This window comes from Odontesthes bonariensis, chromosome 3 (assembly GCF_027942865.1).
Source record: "Odontesthes bonariensis isolate fOdoBon6 chromosome 3, fOdoBon6.hap1, whole genome shotgun sequence".
In the NCBI taxonomy this organism is placed as follows: Eukaryota; Metazoa; Chordata; class Actinopteri; order Atheriniformes; family Atherinopsidae; genus Odontesthes; species Odontesthes bonariensis.
Window position 1 is genome coordinate 12,437,628 of NC_134508.1, and position 25,018 is coordinate 12,462,645.

Sequence of the window (25,018 nt, forward strand, 5' to 3'; positions counted from 1 at the left end):
GTCAAGTTCAACCCTGGACAGAAGAAACTGAGCCACAAAGAGAGATTAGTTCCAACTCGCCGTGCCTGCATTTCAGATGAGGGAAATGTAAGTATCTGAGGAATCATTTTTTTGTTCAGCAGCAGCTAACGCTAACAGCTTAGGTCAGGGATGTCCAAAGTTGGTCCTCGGGGGCCGCTATCCTGCAGGTTTTAGATGTTTCCCTGCTTCAACACACCTGATGCAGATTAAATGGATCTCTTCATCAGATTGTTAAATTCTACACAAACCTGTTAATGATGTCTTGATCTGAATCAGGTGTGTTGAAGCAGGGCAACATCTAAAACCTGCAGGATAGCGGCCCTCGAGGACCGACTTTGGACATCCCTGCCTTAGGTTATGCCAGTTTAAGCTTTCTATTTGAACGGTTACATTCTGTAATTCGCTTAACCCGGTAACCTGTGTGGCTAAAGTGTGTTTTCAGTATAACGGTTCTCTCCTCACTCTCATTGCTTCATTGAACGCTGTGTTCCACTCTTGGTGTGTTACATTATCGGCATCCACCCATTTTCTATACCCATGGGGGCCTGGAGCAGGGCAAGAGGCAGGGTACATCCTGGACAGGTTGCCAATCCATCACAGGGCCAGACAGAGACAAACAACCATGCACGCACACACTCACTCCTAGAGACAATTTAGAGATGCCAATTAACCTGACCTGAGCAGGATCCTGAGCAGGACCAATGCACGTAAGGCTGCTGGCCCTGATGGCATCCCTGGACGCGTGCTTAGGGCCTGTGCTGGGCAGCTGGCTGAGGTCTTGACTGACATTTTCAACCTGTCTCTGGACCAAGCAGTTGTCCCCACATGCTTCAAAACCACCTCCATCGTGCCGGTGCCAAAACATTCCAAAGCTGAGAGCCTCAACGACTTCCGCCCTGTCGCACTCACCCCCACCATCATGAAGTGCTTCAAGAGGCTGGTCCTGGCTCACCTCAAAACCTGCCTACCTCCCACACTGGACCCCCTCCAATTCGCCTACCGCCAGAATAGGAGCACGGAGGATGCCATCTCCACGGCACTACACTCCGCCCTTTCTCACCTGGACGATAGCAACACCTACGTGAGAATGCTGTTCATAGACTTCAGTTCAGCATTCAACACCATCATCCCCTCAAAACTGATAACCAAACTCAGTGACTTAGGTATCAACGCTTCCCTCTGCAACTGGGTACTGGACTTCCTAACCAACAAGTTTGCTGACGACACAACGGTGGTGGGACTCATCAGCAACAACGATGAGGCGGCGTACAGAGAAGAGGTTCAGCATCTGTCAGAATGGCGCGCTGACAACAACCTGGCCCTCAACACCAAGAAGACCAAAGTGCTCAATGTGGACTTCAGGAAGAAGAGTGGCACACACACCCCCATCCTTATCAACGGGACGGAGGTTGAGCGTGTCACCAGCTTCAAGTTCCTGGGTGTCCACATCTCTGAGGACCTCTCTTGGTCTCTCAACACCTCAACTCTGGTCAAGAAGGCACACCAGCATCTCTTCTTCCTGAGGAGACTCAAGAAGGCCCATCTGTCTCCTCAGATCCTGGTGAACTTCTACCGCTGCACCATCGAGAGCATCCTCACCAACTGCATCTCGGTGTAGTATGGTAGCTGCGTCGACGTCACTTCTGGGAGCTTCAAAGTAAGATGAGGGTTGATCCACTACTGTAGACAACAAAGCAAGGCTGCTCAATTTCTCCATTGATAAAATAATTTCACAACTCTACAACATAAAAATTCATAAAAAAAACATGTAGAATATAGCATATACTTTGTTGTCTGTAGTAGATCAACCCTCATCTTACTTTGAAGCTCCCAGATCAAGGAAGTGACGTCGACGCAGCTTTAGCAGCAGAAAAGCTATCAGGCTTGTGTTGATAATAATAAACTCCTGGACTATTTTCAAACTTCCAAATGCATCGTTTTGTGAGTACAGACCATATTTGTACTACTGTAGAAGTTTGGTGTTATGGCATGTGATTTTAGTGTGGTAATTTTGGAGATACTGCCAGGATCCATTAACCCTTGTACGAAGCTATTCGGGATAACTCAGTAACTCAGCTGATGTTCAGCCAATATCGAAAACTTCGGGTGGGCTACTTGGCTGGATATCACGGTTCAAATGACCCCAGGTTGAATCTACTACGGAGTATCGCTTTAAAGGACAACATGCAATACCATAAATCAGGGGTCTTCAACGTTTTTCAGGCCAGGGACCCCCAAACTGATGGAGAGTTGGAGCAGGGACCCCCCTAGTATTTATATGGCATACAATTGTGTTTTATATTTAACGGGACCTAGTGCCGTGTATAAACATAGCTACTCTGTTATTGTACATTCAATACTAAGCTATTCAAATAATACACAGGTTAATATATTCATGTTTTTATTTTAAACATGTGCAAGGTACAGGGTGGCCGTGCCACTGCCAGTTATAAACAAACATCTTGCATACAACACTGAGCTATTCAAATAATCCACAGATTTTAACTTTAAACATGCATGTAGATGGGACAATGAATCCTCAAACCATCTGTGGATGGCACACGTTTGCACACAATTTGTGATAAAAAAAAAGAAAAAGAAAAAAAAGAAATATTAAAAATCGTCTAATCAACCAAAGATTTCGCAACCCCCCTGCAGTACCTCCGCGGACCCCCTGTTGAAGACCTCTGCCATAAATCATTGCCATTTCATGAACAACAACAACAACAAGATGGTTACATCGGATTTAGCAGGAGTGCTATTTTCCATCCGTAGTCCTTAAAGGGGATGGGTACAATTATTATATTTTTTTTTCCTTTCTTTATTTAAAAAAACAACCTAATTACCAGTGGGTCTATTTTAATCATTTTAATTTGTTCATTTCCGAATTATACATTTTGATTCATATTTTATTTAATATTTTCTTTAAAAAAGTCTTTAAGAAGCCTGATTAAAAACAATTTAGAGCTAGGGTGTTTTTAGTATGACTGGAAGAAAAGCTTCATTATGTTGTGTTTACTGCATTAAATTACACAATGGATACCTAGATTTTGATGGAAGGTAATGTACGTAAACACATAACTGGAACAGAAACTAACCTGATATAAGCTGATATAATTCCATGGTTCTGTCAGAGACAGTCACTTTCTGTTCAGAAAGTTTCTTCAAAAGCGAGCCGAGCCGAGTAGCTGCTGACCTTACCAGAAGGGTGCTGTGTGGGTAGGGTTGAGTGCTTACAAAGTCTCCACCCTTCAGAACATACTGTTGACAGACGGCTGTGCTTAAACCAACAGGTATTTTTGACCAAAGCCTGTCTCATACATCCAATAAAACCTCAGAAATTTAAAAGAAAGGGTCTATGTCACTCAAGTCACAAGTTTTATTTGATCAAGAATAACACATCAGATTTTATGTGTACATGATAAGCTACCTTGTTGGTAAATGAATAAAAACGCGACATCAGACTTGTTGTTCAGTTTTCTTTGGTTTGTTCCAGTTGGAGTTTGGAAAAACCGAGTTCCTCAAGATCAGCTAATGCAGCATTGGATACAGCAGCAGCTTTTAAAAGAAGACTCCCTTTTTGTCAGAGGTGCTTGAGTAGCCACTTCGCATTGGTTAATGTAGAATAAAGAACACATCAGAGAAATTTCAACCAGACTTCACAGATAAAGAGCAGCTACTTCCTCTCTACTGTCCATGCATCTCTGTGGAGCTGCCTCCAGTTAAAATCCTCATAATTCACTGAATTTTCAAGCACTTTTGTTTGCCAAACATTTATTTGTGATGCAAGATATTTAGGTAAATGAACAAAAGTCAGGTTCTCAAAGCAAAACTTTATTTGAATGCCTTCTTTACACACTTCTCATCCCCACGATTTCTGAGTGACATTTTCACTAATGATCTGTGTATCTTGCTATGGAGTACAGTAGTTACAGCACGTATCCTCAGTGCAGTTAAACATTGGTCACATAAAGCTCAGAGTGAGTGATGCATTCATAACCAAGGGCATTCCGAGCACACTTCACAGCAGGGCCAAGACACTGGCGTGCTTTGGTATTTACAGCGGACCTTTGTGCTCAAGTGTAGAGCACAAAGACTCAAAGACTGTTTCAAGACTGAAACTGTCCCCGATTCAGTAGTTCATTATGCTTTTGAACAGCCATGGTGCAAACTGCATGCTGATTGAGAGTGATTTTGAGAAGTTTTATGTTGTCTAATTGAAACTGACGAGTAGTTATTTCACTTGATTTATTACATCTATGGAAATTATATATAAAAATTCAAATATAAAAAGCAATAACTAACAGCAAACAGTAATAAAAATCCCATCTGTGAGTGTATTTACCAGTCATCTTAATCTGTTTATGTAATCTGTGTCTGAACTCCTGCTCCAAATTCACCCTGGACAGAAACTGTGACTGGTGGCATAATCAGCAGAGGTGCCAGGATCCCAGATGCCGTCTCTCGACTAATCGCACGAAGGCACGGCAGTGCATAAGGCGTGTGGGTGCACATTCTCTTTGTGAAGTGACTTTGGTGAGGTTTGCTTCCGTGTGTATCCTGGAACTTGAAAGCAAATGTTTTCTCTGCTCTTCTTCAAGGGAATTTCATCACAATTAGAATGAAGATACATAGGAAAACAAAGTAAATGTGAAAACAAGGTAGTAAAAAAAAAAGCAGTATCCTATTTTATTTTCAAGGCACAGAAGGACCCAACTGCTCTCCAGAATGATCTTTGGTACATTTTCACTTGTACTACAGCAGATTCCAGCATCCAGTCTTCTTAACCACTTAGGCTCATGCCATTATTCTAACGTGCAAAAAACATATGTTTATTTCTTTGGTCCAAAGTTATGCATGATGTCAAATGTCAATTGCAATTCTGCCACCCCTTCACCAAAAAATGTCCAGATGTGTTCAGGGAACAGGATGAAAAGGGGGAGAAAAAAAAGTGGGCATTGAAGAAAATCAAACAAAGCGAATAAATGTTACATTTCTACTGCATTAAGCCAAAAAACATGTATTTAACAGGGGAACATTGCAACAGCACTTCTCCCCCCCTGCTACCCTACTGCTCCAAAATCCCTGAGGACAAACTAGTGTGCACATCTGGCTCTTGGCCATGTGCCCATGCCCGCACTTACAACAGGCAGTCTGGGATTTGGTTCCTGCACGCAGTCTTCGTGTATCCTCTGCCTGCTGCAAACGCCAAGCCCCTGAGTCACGTTGGTGATGTCGGCCAGCTCTCGCCTCTCGGACAGGGCGGTCACCATGTGTTCCAGTTTGGAGCGAATGGCTGAGTAGTGGTGCAGGCGCTCCTTGGTCAGCTTGTGGAAGCAGTCCTTTAAAGTGGTGTCTGGAGCTGTCTGGGTGGGCAAGATCGGCTTGGAAGATGCAACAGATGGAGAGGTGTCCTGGATTGGCCCTGTGCTCACTGGCGGAATGAGACTAAGATGTTGTGCGAGCTGGAGGTCAGTCTGCGTGGCGCTGTCTGTCACCGACAGGCTCGTCTGGATAGAGACGTGGCAGGGGATGGCACTGGGGGTCACTGGCTCTTTCTCTGTGTGTTGCTCTGTGGGGAAATGCTGAGTGGTGCTGCCAGCCAGGATCTCCTCCTGCAGGTGCTGCTGCTCTGTCCAGTCCCCAACAATGGTTGGGGACACCGGGTTGGCTTTGCAGGGATCTTGAGACGAGGTCTCGCACTGAGGCTGCAACGCTGATGTTTGGGGCTTACGGCTGGGCGTGCTAGTCAGACACACTGGCTGTGCAGGCCTCTCTCTAGCCAAGTGAGGGGAGGAGGGGACAGAGTGTTTGACGAGGAGGTGCTCAAAGATGCCGCTGCCACGCACACTCAGAGGTCCGCGAGTATTTATGGGCAGAGACTGGGCGTAGAGGACGCGAAACTCCTCATCAAACTTCTCTGTTATCTGACCAGAAAGCTCAATCAGGTTGCTGCTGTTCAGTTTGCCATCAGTCCAGTTAAACCTGAACAAAAATAGGATTTGAATACTTGCATGACTAAAAATAAGATACAGTAACCCAAACCCAGCACAATACATGCATCAGTTTACGTTCACATGAACCTACACTCTCAGAAAAAAAAGTACAGAATTGTACCTTTAGGGGTACGATGGCTTGTCACTGGGGCAGTACCCTCGGAAGGTATAGTTTTGTACCCTTGTGGTTTGTACCTTACAGAGACCAATCTTGTACCTCTGGTGGCAATTTCGTACCCTTATACTGAAGTAGCCTAACAGAGACTGTCTATTGTACCCCAGCAAGTAGAAAAAAGGTACATATATGTACCTTTTACCATTTGAGTACATATATTGAGTATTTTGGACCATCAAAAAAGTACATATAGGTACCTTTAGGTCCAATAATTAACCCTAGGGGGTACATTAGTATAGATTGTACCTCAGGGGACAAAAAAGGACTCGTACTGTACCCCTATGTCTGAGAGTGTAGAGGGCAGTGGTGGGGGGTGTGCATGTCCATACTTGCTACATGAGAGCCAGTATAGGCATTAGAGTTTAGGTAAAATGATTAGTGGGCTCTTACCTGTAGGAACCTGTAGCCACTCTGTTTCCATCAATCAGCATGAACCTCTCATGAACTTTCCCAGTCATCCTCGCTCCAGATCTCATGTAGTAAGTTGTACCAGTTATGGTTCGTACTCTCATTTGCTGCAAGGATTAAAGACATATTTTAATATGATGCTATCTGATGTTGTGTCCTCAGAGCCACGCCCAGCTTAACAAAATAAAACACATACCCGAAGATCATCCAGGCGAACGCCGACATTTCTGCACATCTTTAGGAAAGCTGGAGCACACGATTGGTCCAGCAGGATGTAAACAGGCACTCTACGGTGCGAGCATGCCTCCTGAAGATCCTTAAAGATATCCAGGTCCGTAAGGGAGTCCGTCACTATGGCGATCACCTGCAGTGGAATATTACAGAGGTAATAAAATAAGATTCCTTTTAGGGTTGCAGTAATGCTCTCACAGATGTAGCACATGATTGTGTTTTCATTATTATCAAACACAAGGACTTATTCAAACAGAGCTGCAAATCTGTCAGACACACTCACTGTAATGTGTGTGCTAATGAGCTTTCTATTGACTGTGGTCGGTTACCATGGCAATCAGCTGTAATGTTGGGTCAGCAAACAAATGACTTTTATACGGGAGAGAAGTAGGTGCGCTGTAGGGTTTTCCTCCATTTCCCTGAGCTTTTTTTTTTTTTTTTTGCTCCTTTCACTGAGATTTCTCTTTTTCATGAGAGGGAATGGAATTTTACATGCACTGGTAAAGGCTGCAAGTCGGGGATTAGACACGGATGTTTACATATCTAAGATTTACTGCCTCAAACTGGTGTTATGCTTAGTCAGGAGTACCCTGACATTTTTTTGGACGATTGCGTGGGGATGCTTATTTTTCAGAGGCAGATATACAGGCTGTTCTTCTGAGCAAGCCAATGATGTTATATGCACATGGTGTGTTGCTACACTCTGTTTACAAATGCGGGCACTAAGTGCTTCAACATTACAGTGGAACCAAAGGCAATTACAGTTGGACTTGGATCAGAAAATTTTGTTGAGGTTTCACCTGGTTGCCAGTACAAATTCACATATATGCCACCATTTAGGTGCAAATCAAAAAGGGAAACCAGCGTTTAAGGAGTCAATGTTGGAAGGAGTGTAAAGTGTCTTGGAGGGGAGCAAAGCAAGTCAAGGCACATCTGGTGCACAGGTTCAACACAGGCCTGAGGAGCCGTTGAAGCCGCAAAATCCTCTTGACGCTGAAATGCTTATTTTCAAAAACTGGAGGCTGGCTGTCAGCTCCCATCAGAAGCCCAATGGGTTTATTTTAAAAAATAAAATAAAATATAAGACATCTTTTGGCAGGTGATTTCCTCTAACTGAGACTGATTTATACTGATCCATTCAATTCAGTTTGGAAGAAGTTTTAGGGTTTGAGTTTTCCCGTTTTTAAAAACGAAAATGTATCTTTGATCAAATGTTTACTTTCACTTGATTCGTGTAAAATAGGAGGCATCTTTTAGAATAGCACTACACAAATCCTCTTTGCTTTTGTGCCTCTGTAGCCTTCAAACCTGAGAAAAACCAGAGGAGCTATTGAATTGTTATAGCCTACAGGAAATAATTGTGGAATAGAATCCATACACTGACACAGTATGGAAGCAAAACTTCCAGGAGAGATATTTTTTAAGGGAATTATGCGGTTATTTGGTTAATAATGGGAGATATTTTTTAAAAGTGTGTAGTAAATAGGCCTACCTCTTTGGCACTTTTGATCATGCGCCTCGCAGCCTCCTTGCAGCTGTAAATGCTCTCTCCATAGCTGGGCTGGAAGTGCGCCAGGGCCCGTGTGACACCCCGGTAGGACCCTGCGGTGAAGGCGGGCCATCCGATCTCCAGCAGCGGCGGCTCCACGTCAGACACCTCGGGGAAATACGTGACCGAGGAGCAGTCCAGAGAGCTGCTGAGCGACTGCTCCAGCGCCTGCTCCTCCCCGTGGAGGGACACGCTCGGCGGCGGCAGGGCTGCGCTCCTGATCTGCTGGATTTCGTCGTCCGACAGAAAGTTGGGAATCCTCTCTCTCCGAAGGAAATCCAGAAAGTTGTCGAGCCCTCCGGACAGCAGCTCTTCCAGAGCCAACCGGTGCCTTTCATTGTACACTTCTTGCGGGTTCAAACCGTCGGTTCCGGGGTGTTTTGGACCCAACCTCAGAGGTGAATCGTCCAGGATCTGCGACAGGGCCATCGATGCGACTTCTCCGCTTCCCTTAAATTACAGCAGCAGGCAGGTAAACGTTTCCACATACAGGAGGAACTATTTGTATTTTGTCGTTTCCCTCTGTTCCTGTCCAAGCTGGATCCGTATTGGCTGTTAGGAGCTTGTCAAACTAGAATGGCGTCTCCGGGCTCGTCCCGTAAGACTGTCAGTCTAACGTAGAGCGAGTCTCATTGGCTCATTTGGAGGCAAACAAGTGTCCTGTACAGCCCCTACTCGGCTTCGGTTACATTACAGGGAGCAGCAAGGAGCTGAGAGCTGTTCACTCAGACGCTCTTCCGTATAGAGAGGCATATTGACCTGCTGACAGTATGTTCGTTGTTTTCTCTTCTCTGCATCAATTAAAGGAACTGAGTTTGCAGAGGAAGCTTCAGTCATTATGTATGTCCAAGTAATACAATGTTGTTTCAGCATATACTGTAAAAGGTTGCAGGACTGCTTGGATTTAAATCAAGGAAAAACAAGTCACATCGTTCTCAAAAGTTTTCAACTAAAAAGTCCAGCGATCCAAGATATTTTTTTTTTATAGATTCAGTGTTAGAGTATTGGAGAAAAAAAAAAAGTTAACCTGATAGTCTGGTTGTTTTTATTCTGTAAGTCTCAGATAGATATTTATTAACATTAACCATCTGGAAAGGCCTGCTTTACAGTGTGGCACCTTTGTTCAGAGATAAGTGGTTATGATTTGGGTGGAGTGGGGTCAGATTCAAGAATCTCATAAAAGGAGTGGTCAAGGTTATAGCTTCACTCTCAAACTGTCCATCAATCCCCACGGAATATAAATACTTTATAGCTCCTTGGTATTAGAGTCACCAAAGCCTGGTATATGTCTCCTTCACCGGGTCATGCAAATCTGCTCTCCTTCAGGCCAAAGGCATGGGTCGAGTTTTTGTTTTAGTGGTGGGGGATTCCTTCTCTTCATAGATAATCCTTTGCTTTTGTCTGATTGTACACAGCTACAGGCCTGGACTCACTGGCAGGGAAGAGCAAATCTATGTTCCTTAAAGACTGGAATATTGCCCCTGTGTGTTCATACATTCCAAAACACATTAGTGTTATATTTGCTTGTACAGTGAGCTCCTGGTTATTTAGTCCACCCACCTGTTACACACAAGCTACACACAGTGTGATGTACACATCTAAATCAGTCAGACTATATCTTTAAGTTGACTTATTCTGTTACTGTATAAATATGTACGATTCCTCCTATTTTTCTTATAATCTTTAGATTTTCTTTTTTATAATTTGAATTTGACCTAGATATATATATATTTTAAATTTGTCCTCTTATATCTTTATTTTAATCTCGTCCCCGCTTGTTTTTTCCCCCTCTCTCATGCGCGCTTCTCTCTGTGCGTTTTTACGCACCGAAGGCCGACAAGGTCGTGAAGGTCGCGGCCGCACAAATTCTGATTAACTGAACGCTCATCCCTACAGCACCGATAATTTGTGTTTCAAGGAAAATACCCCCCTGTGTTTAAACACAGACACTGATAATTAGGCGACGGCTACTATGCATCTGCGTAAATTGCGATTACGCGTATGCGTAAATGTCTATTTCAAGCCGGTAGGCTAATGGGAACTTTAATTGACAATTCCCACAGCGCTTATCAGTCATAGTAGCCAACACTATTTTTTTTCCTTATTATTATTAATATTACAGCCATCTATTTGAAAAGCATGCGACACACTTAAGAGCAGGTGGTAGAGCTCAACAGTAGATCATTGAACTCTTGTTAGATTCCCACATTTAAACAATACAATTAATCTGTTCAGCCTTCTCCGTGGCAGTTAGCGCGCTCCTTTCTCCAATTTGGCAGACCTTCCTTCTCTTTTTACGAGAACACACACACACACACACACACACACACACACACACACACACACACATATATATCCCCATTTCATCCCCGCCCTTCTCCAAAATTTTAGATGAAAGGGCTTTTGGATTTTGGATGACGCTCCGCATCACGTGTTCATAGGAAATACACTCGCTATAATTTTTCTGGAGCTCCCTCGTCCTGCTCTGCCGACCATAGTTGTTTTGCCGTCTTCATACAGTGCTGCTGAGGGGTGGAAAGGTAATGTAATGTAATGTACCTTGCCGTGGTCACTGACGGGTTCACGCCAGTTCACCGGGTTCACTTGAGGAGAGCTCCCACCCCCTGTTCGACTCTTCTTCTCAAAGCGAAACGATCGGAGCTAATCCAATATAATTCATTTATATATTAATGTCGGATTCCATCTTTCCCACCGACCGTTGAGGTAAGGACTCATCCACTCTCTCAAAAGCACGAATACGCCTCATTATTGCCTAGATGCGATCTCCAAAGTTGTTTACTGAAATTATATCTCGCTGCTGAATATTGAATTTTCATTTGGTGCTGTAGTGCAGGCAGTTTATATCAAGTCGCCAATGTATAAAATGGCGACAGTAGGTGGAGGAGGGGGGTGGAGGATTTTTGGGAATATAAGGTTATATAGACTGCCAAATCGCCTTTGGCATGTCGGCTCCGCAACAATGTGTTGCCCCACAGTCCTTGTGAATGGAGTGAAACGGGTTAACTCGTCAGTTTGTTACAGTTGGGCTACAACAACGGATCCTCCGTTTGGCTGAATTTGCGCTCCCTCTCGCGCTATACTATGTGGCGTATCTGCTTATTTTTATTGCACAACGCGCTGTATTTCCCCACTGAGTGAGAGTGTGAGTGCTTCCAGTTGTGAAACACTTCCGAACACAGTACTATAGCGGGCGTATATTCGTATGGAAAAACAAGACTCATAGATGTTCAGACTGTACGACAAGTATTAGTTTTCACCTATTGATCGCTCACACTCTACTAATTTCTCCCACATGTCAAAGGCACAAGGTAGGCCTGTAGATCTATGCACAGGATTCTTTTTTTTTTTTAATTTCCTTCTCTTCCTCCTATCAGCATGTGCTTCTGCCCTACACACGCACACCTCACACTGAAAAATATCCAGTACAGTAAAAGGAGCCTCAGATATTTAGCAAACTGGATTATCAATGAGGTTTTGGATTAAAATATATTAGTTCCTTTATGTCATATTCTCTATCTATAGATAAATATTGACCCAGCTTTGAATGCCATGTGTCTCTCTCTGCCTTAAGGATGGGGACCTCTGTTCTGATTAGTGCTGCCTCTGTGAAGACAACTAAGAGACAACCCCAAATTATTCAAGCAGACAGCAAGACAACCATGGATCATTGGTTATTTTTTGGCTTGTGTTTGAATTATTTAACCATGTGATCTTGGTGTGTATAGTATAGGTCACAGAAATGACTGTGCAACTCTTCTGCGGAGAGTCTAGGTGTTTTGGACTTTAGAGACTGCCTCCTACTGTCCAGCCCTCAGTGGACATTTCTGCACTCCGATAGGTCATTTGCTGGCGTGTGTGATGAGCGGCAAAACAAAAGGGAAATGAGCTTTACTGTGCTCCGGTGGACCGGGCTCAGCTTGGCCCGGTGAGTTCAGTGTGTGTGGAGGTTTTCACTCCAGCAGGACGCTTACACTGGGGGAATGTCAATTCCCTTTTGTAGATCCCTGGGAACGCTCTTCCATCTCTCTTCTCGGAACTGCTCTAATGAGGCCAGACATATTGCCTTTCATGCCGCACTCACTGCAATTAGGCACAGCTCATAGTTTTTCGTAATGGTCACAGCAGAGTGTTTGTATACAGAGGGACAATGTAGTGGGCTAAGGCTGCCGACTCCCCTCTGGAATACATGCCGCCGCTCATATACCTGGAATACTGTACTTTTCAGGATTTGCCGTTTCAGCTCCAAACAGCAGCCACTCGATGTTATGTTTCTGGGTGCCTCCCACAGCTCCAAATGAATCCCGTGCCAGAGAATACCAAGGAAGGTCATATGGTCATGATTTGCTGATTTAGCTGACACAGAGTGTATAACATTCCTGGAGTTCAGAGGAAAAAAAAGCTATCTAATGCCAGCCAGATCTATTTTTGTACTGTTTTAATACAAACAAGCATTCATATAAGCAGCATACCTCATGATCCTAACAGAAAATTCTCCCTAACACAATACTGAGTCTTACTTTTCCTCCCAGAGAGCACGCCATTCCACACAGGTTCACTTTTATTTGGGTCTTTCATTCTTTGGTGTTGCTTTTGTCATCAGACCAATGGCGTATCGAAGCTCAGCACGCTCAAAAGCCTCACTAAACCAGCATGTTTGCACAGTTCCAACCAAAAGAAATGTCCGTGCTTTGAAAAAAACCTTGGGGCTGTTTGGGAGGGGGGGCTGCCTCTTTCTCTGTCCCGTGCAAGAATGGTTTGGTCAGCAGGAGATGGCATTTGCCAGGCTTTTACAGTTTGAAGAGGCTGTAATGTCAGCCATTTTAAGATGGACAGTACAGTGCGCGGCATTCCGCCATCTTTTTTCCTTTTCTTCTTAAGTTGCAAAATGAATGCCTGTAGTCTTGGCTACAGAACTGAAGAAGTTATTCATCAAAAGTGATGTGAAAGGGTGCATGATTTAGTTTTGTTTTCTAGGCACTGAGGTTTATTTGTCTGTCATTCATTTGGGCCACAGATAGAAGGGTTAGTAGAACAATATAAGATGTCAACAGTGAGCACTCCCGTCAACACAAAACAGGGCCATCCAATAAAGATGCTCAGACAGTCAGGCAGAGTGTAATAGGTATGTACTGTATCGCCTCAGCCTCCGGGCCTCTGCACTGATTTAACAAGACAATAACACCGACAGGAGGTCATTTGTAGCCTGCTCAGCAGCGATATTTTTTTCATCAGCCCTTGTCAAACAGTGCAGCAGAGATTTTTGCGTCTTTACAATGCGGTTGTGAAGAAAAAAAAAAAAAAAGGGCAAAGATGTCAATGTGGACCTCACCCAGAGATCCAAAAAAACTTGAACCTTGAATGGACTTTTCAAAGATGGCTGGCGGTGCATGTGGATTAAGTTTGTCCTGCACCGGATGCTGTCCGAGGAATTCACTGTGCATGTGTGGTTCTTGAGGTTGTGGGCGTGGGCAAGTGACTGTGTGTGGCGTGGTGGGCAAGGGGAAGAGAGGGGTTGCCATGGCAATGTTAACACATGAGTGGCACCACAGACCAGTCTCCCAGTGGACGAGGCTGCAGTCGTGGAGGTACGGGAGGGAGAGTGTGTGTTTGTGTGTGTATGTGATAAGGAGGAGAAGGACACGGACAAGCTGGCCGAAAACACCTGCGTCTCAGACACTCAGATTGGAATATGCACACAAACACACCCATGTATGAGCCCACAATGAAGACAGAGACTACACACTGAAACCTCTGCGTATGTCTTCAGCTGGACAGGCGTGGGGACTTGGTTAGCGTTGCGCTAATGACCCTGATGACTCTGAATTATTTTTCAGTACACGTAACACTGGAGCCTGACACTTTATCATTCTGGAAAGCATGCATACACTAAGATTATCTCCAAAACTGAAACCTGTCCGTCCATACTGTGAAAAAGAACCCAACACCGGCAGCATGATGGACACATAGCTGACACCCAAATGCACAGTAAACAGAACAATCGCAATTTGACAGTCAGTCGTCTAAAGCCTCCCAGCGTTGGATCACGTTTCCCTTATAAATGAGGCGCCATTGTTCCCAATCTCCTTTCTGTGCAAGACAGTAATTGCTCTCTGTCTCTGGCTTATATTTGGGTGCCCAGCTGATCCACTCACATGACGTTAATCAATTTAATGGACATTTGGCAGAAAATGTTCCTGCTAAACAGAATTTTTGATCATTCAAATGTATCTGTCAGGTGTTCCCCCTCTGTGCCCCAACTCCCAGTGGACGACAGGTTTTCTTTTTTTCGGGGGGCTGATTTTTTGAAGCGTACTCAAGACAGCCGCAGATCACTGTCAGAGCAAATAACACACAAAACAAATGTTATCACAAGTGAGAGGATTTTTGCTTTTATTTATTATATATATATTTATTTTAAGCTCCTCTGCAACTGTCACACAGACACTCCTTGCCAGTTACTCAGTTAAAAGAGAAATATTTTCTGAGTGGTGCAGGTGCTAAATGTTGCGGAGGTGAGGAGGGAGTGTGTGAGGAGTGTGTTAGTAGATGCGTGCCTACGTGGTGTCAACAGGGAGGAATATTGAAACAGCCCAGCCTGTCATCATCATAAGTCACCCTCTCATTTCACTCCCAAATGTCTGAGTTTTGTCTTCCTTTGTACTTCCTCAAGTCTTCACGTTCTCATTCATGTGACAGGCGGCACAACAAAAGCACCAATCTCTTGTTTGTTAATGTCAACTGTAGGTGACCCAACTATCTGGGAGTGTCTGAATCAGGGGACTGTTTTGAATTAAATTTTAATATCTCGCAGCCGCGCCTCCTTTTTCTGTTGGTAGCAGCTGACTGTAGATTGGGTCTGGGTTTTTTTTGTGTGGTTTAATATTGTAATTACTGCAGCATTTTATGAGTTGATAAGAGGAAATAAATTTTGCTTCTTTTTTTAAATGATTTGCTTAAATAGCAGCAACACACTCGCGTATAAAATAAAATAATAATAAAAAAATACAATTAAAAACTAAAAAGATGTAAATATAATATTGTTTTGCAATTGACAGTGTGAGAGCACATAAGCCAGGCCCTCCTGTAAAAAACTGATCAGGCGGAACGTATAAACCCCATCAGAATTTAAACCTAGATTAATCCCATTTGTTTTGAAAGGCTTGTTTTTGAAAAGTTGAATGGTTCAAACACGGTTTTAGTCCAGTGAACTGCTTACACCGAGCGTGTGTGTTCAGAAAGCACGTTTGAGAGCTGTGCCACTTCTTGCCCCTCTTCAGATACTGTATGGCTCCTCTGGTCCGCTGAGATGAAAAGAGTTTCCTCCCTCTGTGCCACAGAGCCAGTTCCAGTGCGAGGACATACGACACACCAGGGACAGTGATCGTCTGAGCGTTGTCTACCTTGCCGTTGAAACACAAGACCTTTTCAGAGGGAGCCATTCAACGGCTTGCTGTCTGGGAAGCCCTTGTCTTGTGTCTGATCGCACGTCCTGCCCGCCAGATAAAGCAGCCCATTCTTTTGATAGGTGACCTGATTCTTTATGTAACCTTGCTCAACTTTTGGCTCGTCTTGGGCTTTCTCATGCAGGAAGTGGAGTGTTTTTTTCGGGTAGGGAAGCTTCTGTACTTGGCCACTCTAGTCGCAGATCTACACCCACCCCTGTGAGCTCCCAGTCATGTCCAAATGACTTTCAATAAACACTTTATCACTCAATTATTTTCTTACCCATACATGTATATTGTGTGCATCATAATAGGACTGTTTCTATAGCAGCACAGTTCTATAACATAGTGGCATCTCTCACACATTTTAAATGGCCATGACTATGTCCCCCAGTTGCATAAAATCCCTCATTCAGTAGAACAAACTCAATGAATGTCATGTCCTTAGTAGGGGTTAATCGAGTGTGCCATTAGAGGATATCATGACCTCTCTGGCGGCAAAACATACAGCACATGCCCGCGCCTGGATGCAGTGAACCGGGATTACTGCATAAGATGCCGGTGACCTAGTTTTTGTGTCGTTTGTTTTTGTTTTGTTTTAGTCTTCTTTTTTTTTTCTCTGTCAGAAAGCAGCATCTGTCAGTAGAAATTAAAAAGAGGTAGTTAGAAGGAGGACATCCAGAGTGTGTCTGGGATCATTGTGAACCGCCGCACGATCGTTTGAGTGTATTAATTCTGGAACAGTTTCATCTTTTATTTACCATCCACCAGGGCTCGGTGAACATGCATGTGGATGCAGTGAAATGAACGTATGCTATATTGCTTCTCAATGTGCATAAACACTGTGGCAAAAAAAAAAAAAAAGATTGCTGGAAGTATGTGAAAGGAGTTTTTTTTGTAACCTGCAGACTGCGGCAAAGATGATGAGGAATGCTGAGTTTCAGCATAGAGAAGGTTTAGACAGTATGGTTGTTGAATTTTTGCAGCTGATCCCCCCCCCAAGAGTCTTAGCTTGCAGGGGAAGGTAAAGTCCAAGTGATGTGGATAGATGATGATAGGATGAGACTTGTTTTCAGCAGCATGTCACACATCAGCGCATCTCCAGACTCAGAAAAGAGGAGGAGGTTGATATACAGAGGCCTATGCTCGAGTTCATGTATGTGTCAGAGGTTCATGCAGAGGGCACAGGCTGCAGAGCTCTGTCTCCACTTTGATATTTTTTCTCATTTGCTCCAAATATTTTGTACTTTGTGGCACTAAAATAACTGAAACACTGACTTTAATGAACCCGCTCTGGCTCTATGAGCGAGCTGAGGCATGTTTTATAATAATGTAACAAAAAAGAGGAGATATGATGAAAACTGCAATGAAAATCTACATTAATACTTGTTGTTGGAGTGTTGTAGGAACAGAAGGCTTATGGAAGTGCTTTGCTAATGAATTTTGTACCCTTATTGATCGGTGTATATATAGTGTGTGAATCCAGGGTTGCGTGACCAAGCTGCTGGATGAATAAATGTAGGATGAGACTGACTGAGCCGGCAGCTTGTGCGTGGCTGCAGATTTGTTGTTTCCTGATGCGAATCTTTAAAATCTTCTACAGCACTATTGTGGGTTGGCTGCTGCAACACACTAGTCCCTTAATCTTCATCTTGGAAGTACATTATTCCAGAAAGGTATTCCATAAGACACAATGTAAAACTGGCTGGCTGACATGTCCAAATCAAATCAAGCATGCAACAATTTTTTAATAAGTTAAATACAACCCCAATTCCAAATAGGTTGGGATAATTGTGTAAAAACAGAATGCAATGATTAGCAGATGTTATAAGTAAATATCTTATTCAAAATAAAACACAGAAAAAATATAAAATATTTAAAGTGAGATTTGACTATTTCATGAAAAACAGCTCATCTTGAAATCAAAGGAAGAAACGTGTCTCAAAAAAGTTGGGACCGGGGCAACAAAAAGGCTGGAAAAGTAACTAATACTAAGAACAAAGGTGTGGTAACTAATTAGGTAAATTAGTAGCAGGTCAGTGAAATGATTGTGTATAAAATAGACCACCATAGAGAGGTAGATTCTCTCAGAAGGAAAGATGGTGAAGCAATTTCAGAAAAATGTTTCTCAATATAAAATTTCACTTGAAATCTTCCACCATCTACAGTACATGATATCATTAAAATATTCCAATTATTTGGAGACATCACTTTGAGTAAGAGACATGACCCAAAAATCAATATTAGATGCACGTGACCTTCAGGCCCCTTATGCAGCACTGCATTCAAAATGACTGTGTCATGGAAATCACTGCATGGACTCGGGAACCCTTCCAGAAATCATTGTCTGTGAACACAGTTCACTGTGCCATCCACAAATGCAGGTTAAACCTCTGTCATGCAAAGAAGAAGCCAAACGTGAACACGATCCAGACATGCAACATGCCCGTCCCAACCATTTTGAGACAAGATGAGCTAACACTTCAGGAAATAGTAAAATGTCTCACATTAAACATTTGATATGTATTCTGTCATGTTGTGAGCAAAATATAATTTTTTGAGACTTGGAAATTAGTGCTGTATTCTGTTTTTGTTTACATTTTACACATTGGATCGTAAATATAATGCCCCTTTACCCACCACAAAAAAACCCCCGCATGCTTTAAAAAAAATTAATAAATAATCATACCTGAACTTACATACAATGAGAATTAAATATTTTTAGCAGACACAAATCTGTGTGCATCTTTGGTATATTTGTGGTTGCTGAAACAATGTGAAACAGATGGTAAGGTTAGATGCATTTGGTACCAGACTGTAGTAGTGGTGTGCATCACACTTAATAGGTGTGAAATCCCCAAGCCACTCTGCAGAAGGTATTCACTTGTTGACATTAACCCTTTCAAAATGGAATGTGCTGATTTAGTCTCAACTGCCAAGCAGGATTTAGATGACTTGTTTTATTAACATCAAAATGCTTTACTGAAAAATAATTCTGGGGTCATGTACCAATTTAAAAAAAAAAAAAAAAAAAAACTAAAAGGTTATAGGTGCCAATCCTATGGCAGCAGGGTTTGAAATAAGATTTTTTTTTAAAAGTTTATTACAGACATTACTTTCTGGCAGATTATTGCAGTTTTCTTTTTTTTCTAAATTCATAAAAAGTGACAGTCAGACAGAAGTCTGTAAATCCAAGAAAAATCACTGAACACACTGATGAGCTGTGTGTGTGAGAGTGGAGCCCTGAATTATTTTCATTACGGGAAAGCCTTTTCCGGTTTAGATTTCCTTGATATATTTTATTGTAAATATTTTTGCCAGTATTTAGGAAACCAGGGCGAAGTCATTTTAGTATATGTATGTGCACCAACTGTTGTGCCATTTTTTAAAACATGTCTTTTGAAGAAGGTTCACATGACCTCCCTCTCTGCAATCTCTTCATGTGACCTTCCTTTTTGATTAAATGCAAAATACTTTTATCTATTTTTTTATGTTGCTTTAATTACTGATACTACCAACTCCTTTCAAACTACATTTCCACCCACACCTATTAACCCTGTGTCAAGGCATTCACTTCTCCTGCATCCTGCTCTCTGCAATATATTTTGTATAAATATTTCATGCTTTTTTATCTGAAAACACGTGCTATTAATCAAGTTTTCACATTCAGTGCGTCAGGTTTTAAATGTACTTTGCATATTGTTCTGGTCAAATGATTAAATTCCCTTTTCTCACATTATTCTCCTTCATTTTCTTTCTTAGTCTTAGTGCCTTCTCATTTTCTAGCTATTACACTGATGGGGTCCTAAAAGAGTCACATGTCTCTCTTTTTTGTACTCTTTCCTCTCAGGTTTCCCAGGACCTGTTAAACTTGTCCATGTGACAGGAGTCCTAAAGTGGCAGAAGGCATGAAGCAACACTGTGATGTCATAGTGGCTGGTCCATGACACTAAACTCCATTCAACCCTCTCCACTATCCACCCGCCCTCTGCTCTCATCACACCGGACAACTAATCACTCACTGCCCCATTTACACAAAGCCACACTATGGCCAGCAAGAGGAAATCCACTGTACCCTGCATGATACCATCCAAATCCAAACATGTGCGTGAGGAAATCATACTGGGCTCGCTACCAGAGCTCCTACCAACAATCCCAGAAGACAGCATACTCAGCATCTCTGGAGAGGAGTCCGGCCATTTCTCTCACAGCTCCTCCAGATCTGAAAGTGGCAGTGAGACACAGAAAGGAGGCACGTACAGCTGCGTGACTTGCCGATTCGAGTCCAGAGATCTTAACTACTTTTTGGATCACATGCATAACAGCCACTTAGACTTCAGGGCTCAACCCACCTTCTACTGCCTGAACTGTGGGGTGTCAGTCGTCCGCTTTGAGGCTCTTGCACTGCACAATGCCAACACCCACCCGAAGATAATGGAGGGTTTGGTTACTGCCTCTCTGAGTGTCAACACAAGAGATGGAGTAACAACTGTGGAGCAAAGCCTCTTCACTGACAGCGGAGAAGACTACAGAGAATCTGGGATCTCCCTCACCAAAACACCTATCGCAAAGATAATGAAAGCCAAGGGGGAGCACAAAAAGATTGTGGTTTCTCATACTGTGGAGGTACGGAAGATAAACAACGGAAAGGATGTAGACCCCAGCATGCTGACTAATGTGCCTGAACTCCAAAACGGGGCTCTCAGTATTTCTGGCGCCCCTGCTATGCCGAGGACCGCTGTCAATCATGTGATTACGACAGTGTCCAACCAAGTCTTTCACCAGCACACTCCCTCCCTTTACTCTCCCCCCTCCTCTGGCTCCAATAAAGATCTTCCAAAGGTGATGATCCCTCTCAGCAGCATCCCCACCTACGATGCCGCCATGGACACCAGCAGTTTTCTCAAGACATCCTTTGGCAAGTTCCCCTACCCGACCAAAGCTGAGCTCTGCTACCTAACGGTAGTTTCAGAGTTCCCTGAAGAGCAGATCAAACTTTGGTTTACTGCCCAAAGGCTCAAGCAGGGCATAAGCTGGTCTCCTGAAGAGATTGAAGAGGCCAGGAGGAAGATGTTTAACACCGTTTTTCAAGGTGGGGCACCCCAAAAGCAACCCTCTACACCACGGCAGGTCAATCACATTGTAACCCACCACACTGTCACTGCCCATCCAGGCTCAAAAGGACCAAACTTTCAGATGGCCAAAGTTCCATATGGCAGTATAAAATCAAGGCCTGTTGGACTCATAGCCACACAGACCAGCATGTCAACCAACCCCCATGTCACAAGGGTCTCATATTCTACTCCAATTGCCCCCCCAAAGTTTCCATCTATTGTCAGAACAACATCGGTACCAACAAAGAGTACTGAACCCTCTGTGGAGCCAGACAAGAGCAATGGCCTGGACATGGCTGGAAGCAGCGGTTGTGTCAGTAGCACCAGCAGCAGTCGAAGCTGCAGTAGCAGCAGCAGTTGCAGTAGTAGCAGCAGTATCAGCAGCTATTCCAGCAGTAGTAATAGTTTTGAGGCCACCACCACCACCAGGAAACCGGTGCAGAACAGCAGCCCGACCAACAGCATCAACAGCATTGCCACCTGCTCTGTCAGCATTAGCAATAATGATGAGCACTGTGTTGCTGACGCCAACAGCAAACCAAACGTCAAAAGCAACAGTTTACCAATCAGATCAGAAGGCTCAGACGGCACCACGAGTCAAGTGATCATCGACAGCACCAGCAAATCAAACACCGCCTGTAACAATCATAACAGCAACTTCACCGGCGCAACAGAGCCAGGTCACGCTGAGAAGCCCGACAATGAACACAACAATTACATCCACAACAACAACAGTATTAGCAGTGAACACCCCAATTCCACCTGTAATGACAGTGTTCCCAACCAGAATCATGCCAGCAAATCCCCAACTGAAAGCACCAGCACCACTGTCATTACAAAAAACAGCTCATTCATTATAGATGAGGGGAAATACAACAAAGACTTTCCCATAAAAGGGATGTCAATCTTACAGCAGCTCATTAAGGAGGAGGACCCGTTTGTCGGGGACAGAGGCTGCTCAGAGCTCAAAGTTGACCCTATTAAGATCAACTTCAAGAGGCTGAAGATGAATGAACCAGAGACTACATCTGAGATCGTACATCAAGAACACAAGTCTGATATTGACCTCTCCGCTTGTCATCCGTCTTTCTCACCCCCCTGGGCCAACAAGAACCCGCAGCAGCTGCATATCCTCCGGCAGGCTTTCTCCAACACCCCCTGGCCCAGCAGCGTGCAGTATGAGGAGCTGAGCATCCAAACAGGCCTCCCCAAGTCAGAGGTGGTGCGCTGGTTCAGCGACAGTCGCTACAGCCACAAGAACGGGCAGCTGAAGTGGTTAGAGACTTATCAGCGGCCACCCGTGGAGTCAGAAGATGCGAGGGGCCATGTGGACTCTGAGGCCGAATCGCCAAAGGACCCTCCTGTGGCCACAAAGAAACTTGTCGAGCAAGATGTGAACAAGCACGCCGAAGGAGAAGCGGCGCTGAACTCGGGGCAGCGGGTTGTATGGCAGGATTCATACTCTCCGCTGCTGGCTCTGACAGGGCCCGAGGGGGGCGGCGGTGAGTGTGACCGGGCCGAGGAGTCGGTGCAGCTTGGAGTCTTGCATGATCCCTGGTCAGAGAGAGGAGAGGACCACCAGCAGCCAGTGGCAAGTCAGTCGCTCATCGAACAACAGACTGATGCCAATCAGGCCAGGTAATCGACTCATAGCAACCCATTTCCAATTTAATGAAGATAGACTTTTCTTTCACAGTGTCTTGTGATAATGTACAAGCTCAGGGCTGTTTATCAATCAGGAGAGAAACAACAGTGTAAGTGCCAGGCAGAGAGATGAAAGCGTGACAGCTCGTTGTTCGTAGTGGCTGCTGCGTGATGTACAGTAGAAAGGAAACAGGAGAGGTGTGTGCAGGTACTCGTGCTGAGTAGCTTATTCGGGCAATCAAAGGTCTGTGTTTAAGAAGCTATTTTTAGATAAGGAGAAGTCTGAGCCACTGAATTATAGATTGAGAGTGCTTGCTAATATATGTGAATAAATCATGGCAATTGTCTTTTTTGAGATGGGTTTCCAGAAGGCAAGTTAACATATACACAAGCATATTTTTGCAATGTTACCTTGCTTTTACAACACGACACAACTGGAGTTTTCCTCACCATCTCTGCATGTTATGTTTGCCTGTTTGTGTGCCTGTGTTGCTGATAGGGATCGCCTGAGGATGGAGCTGCTGGAGGTGTGATGAAGCAAGCTCGCTCTCGTCAGAGGAACGTGATGTTTAAAAAAAAAAAAAGAAAAAAAAGAAAAAAAGTGTTCATAATGACAGCAGATGTGATTGTAGCTGGACCGTTGGACTCTGACTGTAACTGTGAATACCCCCCACCCCCCTCCTCCTCTTCTTCCATCTGCCATCACTTCCTGCCATCGTCAAAAGAAAGAACTTCTCACCTTTGAGTCCTGTGATGTTTAAGCCTTTCATGCTTCTTTGTGGTCGTGTGGGGAGGGTGCACAATGAGGTCAGTATGAGGGATCAAAGAAAAGAAAGAAAAGACGCACACTGACTGGAAAACTGACTTGAATGAGCGAAGGTAGGTTAGGACAGGGCCGAGAGATATTGTTTTTGGGCCATAGGGAGAAATATATATATAAATGATTGAAACTGCACTATAAAAGATGGTTTGTATTGACTGGACAAACAAAAGATGTGTCAAGGAAATGTTGTTGTTGGCTTTGTGATATTTTTTACTTTTTTAGCAACCAGTACTTCAGCACTGCCTTGAATTTGACTTTTTCCGTTATTTGGTTTTTCAATTCTATCTACTCATCTGTATTCACTGTAAGTCCAGATGCAATCAAACACGTTTTATTTAGATCTGTATCGATGTTGGTGTTCACTTTGCAGTTCAGCTACACGCAAGAGACTATATACAATGCACTAATGAAGACAGCAATGCTAAAAATCACCCTGCTTCACAGTAAAGGTATTGACAGCTCTGTCATGATCAATACACTACACTGCCCTGCAAACTGAACAGAGAGAAGCCTGTCACGCTAACGTTGCCTTACTCAGCTCTGTCCGTGTGTTTATATGACCCGTCTGTCCGTCACCTTGCTTTCCAGCTACTGCGCTGTCCAGAAATAAAGAAAAAAAAATATATAATAACACATGCCAGTGCATTGATGGTCACTGTTGGTCTATATCTGTGAAACAAAAAAAAAATAAATCTTGTGCTGCTTTCTGTACACTTGGAGATGTTTAACTTTAAGCTGTAATTGTATCAAATATTGTTACTGGCAAAATGTTGTTAAAAGCAAAATTATCAATTTGATCCCTAGACACTGACAGAGTGAGATGTTGTGCTAGCTAGAGAGCCAAATGAGGAGAGGTTTCCTCTCCTCTGAATTTTCTTGTGTTTGTATAAACATACAGTCACTACATGAATCCTACTAAGCTGCATCTTTGTCAAGCTGCTAATAGCTAAGAACGGTGCTATACCATCCAAAGTGAAATTGGAGCTCGATCTCCTACCAGCAGTGTATGCACTTGTGTCGAATGTTACAAATTTATTTTGGTTTGAGATAAATGGAATCTGGACTTACGGTGTTAATGATCACTTAAAACTTTTATGAAATAGTCTGATCATAAAGCACTGTTGTATCATCCTTTCTACACTTCTGAATCTTTACAGAATAAACTGAATACTCACCAAGCAGCAGTCGCATTCTTTGTTTGGCACCGGGAGTTCATTTGTTCTGTGAATGCCAGTAAAAATCAGTCGGTGAGATGCATAAAAGGTAAAAGGCAACTCTCTGAAGAGTGGAGAAAGGCATACGGTCCCATCTGCTGGTGCACTGCTGTCAGTGCAGTCTGTCCTGAGAGAAAGAAAAAAAGGCCGTTTCCATGACAGATAAATGTTACATGTGCAGTAACGGTTACTGCACGTTTATCAATTTTACCAGTAAATTGTTAACTACACAGACAGAAATGTGGAAGGTGGATTTAAAGGGGGTGCACTGTGGGCACAGTAAGGAGCACTCCAATGCTTCCACCAAAACTACAGCAGATCAATCTGATCAATTCAGTTTATCATCTGACAAAGGCTTCGTTAAAGGGCTGCTTACTTCA

At 43.5% G+C, this 25,018-nt stretch overlaps 2 protein-coding genes across 4 annotated transcripts; one reads left to right on the forward strand and one right to left on the reverse strand.

Moving 5' to 3' along the window:
• Positions 1-3,839: 3,839 nt before the first annotated feature.
• fam83d (family with sequence similarity 83 member D) lies at positions 3,840-11,229 on the reverse strand. Its single transcript, XM_075460332.1, has 4 exons — positions 8,324-11,229; positions 6,797-6,964; positions 6,583-6,707; positions 3,840-6,006 (listed from the first exon to the last, which is right to left on the reverse strand). Exons 1-4 carry the CDS (start codon positions 8,807-8,809, stop codon positions 5,118-5,120), a joined length of 1,668 nt encoding a protein of 555 aa, XP_075316447.1. The 5' UTR covers positions 8,810-11,229; the 3' UTR covers positions 3,840-5,117.
• Positions 8,516-24,596, forward strand: zhx3a (zinc fingers and homeoboxes 3a). 3 transcript variants are annotated; one of them, XM_075460329.1, is made up of 3 exons: positions 8,516-8,852; positions 19,694-22,595; positions 23,101-24,596. In XM_075460329.1, the coding sequence occupies exons 2-3, from the start codon at positions 19,891-19,893 to the stop codon at positions 23,132-23,134; spliced, it is 2,739 nt and encodes a 912-aa protein (XP_075316444.1). In that variant the 5' UTR covers positions 8,516-8,852; positions 19,694-19,890; the 3' UTR covers positions 23,135-24,596. The 3 variants fall into 3 exon arrangements, with proteins under 3 accessions (XP_075316444.1, XP_075316443.1, XP_075316446.1); XM_075460328.1 differs by lacking the exon at positions 8,516-8,852 and adding an exon at positions 10,781-11,104; XM_075460331.1 differs by lacking the exon at positions 8,516-8,852 and adding an exon at positions 15,661-15,926.
• Positions 24,597-25,018: the final 422 nt, after the last annotated feature.